The following is a 1833-nucleotide window of genomic DNA, read 5'->3' as shown; positions in this document are numbered from 1 at the left end:
TTGTCTTCCTCCCCTTGCTCTGGACCTCTTCTGAGATCTTTGTGCCCCGCTCTACTCAAGCTATTCAGTCTGTTTTCCTCTCAGCCCCAAGAGCTCCCTCCCTCTGTTATTCTCATCTCCTCCCAGTTGGGTGCCGCCCCCTGCTAAGACATCCCTCCCCCCAGGAAGCCCCTCCACTTCTGGCCCTCCCCACTTCTTCCTAAGCAGTCACCTCCCCTTTGCCCTCCCCCCACAGCCCATCTCTAGTTCCTTCTCCTCCCTCCTTCCTAGACCAGGCCAGCTAAGTCCTCTTCCATTTTTAGATGACTGATTATGATGCTAGCTGCACTTTATTCACAGCCTGAATCTACAGCTGTCCCTTCCTTTCATGCCCATCCACCAAACACACCCAGTCTCTTCAACATGATAAAGTCCTTCCACACAGCATGGCATGTCCACACACATTTGTATTTTTCAGAACAAATCAACATTATGCTGGCGACGGTGCTGGCAAAGGGAGTCTAAAGCTTTCTATACATTAAAAGCTACATTTTTTCTGCCTCCAAATCAAACATTTGCCTCCACAAATGTGGCAAATTGTACCCTAAGAGCACCTTTTCACCAAATCATAGACATAGATATGGAAATCATCATCAAACTTAATAAAATACACAGAAGGTTTGGCTTTGACTTGGTGAATAACCTTGCCTGTCCGTTTGGAGCCATCTTCTTTGGTATATTCCACGTGTTTGCCTATCAGGCCATCTACAACTCCTTCTGGCTCCCTCTCGGCCTGAGGAGGCTCATTGGGCTCTGGTATGATACGCAAATCTCCTTCCTTATAGTCATCCAGAAGCTGGTACATGTACAGCACAGGATCTTTCTCATAGGTAATATAAAACCACGATCTCATGACTGGTGCTTGGCCTAACACCATCCCTCTCCATTCATCCTTAGAACCCTGCTCGCCCTCAAACATATGCTCCACCGCTTTGCCAATGATGGTGTTGGCAAGGCGCGCATCTCTGACTCGAGACAATGGCACCTTATCAGGAAGGATTTTAAGTTTTAAAATCCTTTCATCTGTGTGAAGCTCCAGTCCATAGACACAGTCAATCCCGTCATATTTCACCAGATAGAGAGACGGGTTTATAGGCACCTGATCCAGAACGGTCCCTTTCCACTGGGTGACGGGCTCGTCGCCCTCCTTCCATCCGTGGGCAATCCGGCAGCCCACGATGTTCCTGGGGGGCTGGGACGAAGGTCTACCCCTCTGCTTCTTTTGAGATGTTTTTTTCTTCTTCACATTTGCAGATCCAGTGTGGTGACTGACTGTGTCCCCGGTTTCTTGCTCTGCAGATACCTTTTTGTGAGAGGTCTTCATACCTGCAGGGGGAGGAAAGAGGCTAGAAAGAAACATTTAGTATATTCTAGCATGAATTAATTTCTCTATCGCAAAGTCGCTGGGCACCAGGTACACTGCTGCCCAAATTATTCAGATAAGTCCAGCAACAATACTGGTTATCGCCCTGGCTGGTTTGGCTTAGTTGATAAGGCATCGTATTGAGGACTGAAGGGTCCTGGGTTGGATTCAGGAAAAGGGCACAGGCCTGTGTTGTGGGCTGGATGGGGGTGAGGGGTGTGCAGGAGGCAGCCGATCAATAATTCTCTCATCATTGATATTTCTATCTCTCTCTCTGTCTCCCTTCCTTTCCAAATTAATAAAGAAATATTTTTTTAGAAAAGAATGCTGGGAAAAACCAAGATGGCGGCATAGGTAAACACCAGAGATTGCTGCCTCGCACAACCCCTTCAAAAATACAACTAACAGATGGAACAGACATCACCCAGACA

General features: G+C 47.6%; 1 protein-coding gene across 1 annotated transcript in view; it reads right to left on the bottom strand.

Annotated features, from left to right (window-relative positions):
• Positions 1 to 17: 17 nt before the first annotated feature.
• The window catches only part of LOC102769937 (spindlin-2-like), a 4732-nt gene continuing 2916 nt past the window's right edge, over positions 18 to 1833 (bottom strand). The window contains exon 2 of the mRNA XM_006773707.2: positions 18 to 1385. Within this exon, the coding sequence (XP_006773770.2) occupies positions 584 to 1363 (780 nt within the window). The 5' untranslated portion in view covers positions 1364 to 1385 and the 3' untranslated portion in view covers positions 18 to 583. The remainder of the gene's footprint in view (positions 1386 to 1833) is intronic.

This window comes from Myotis davidii, unplaced genomic scaffold (genome assembly GCF_000327345.1).
Source record: "Myotis davidii unplaced genomic scaffold, ASM32734v1 scaffold546, whole genome shotgun sequence".
NCBI lineage: Eukaryota > Metazoa > Chordata > Mammalia > Chiroptera > Vespertilionidae > Myotis > Myotis davidii.
This window is presented reverse-complemented; position numbering and strand designations above follow the sequence as displayed.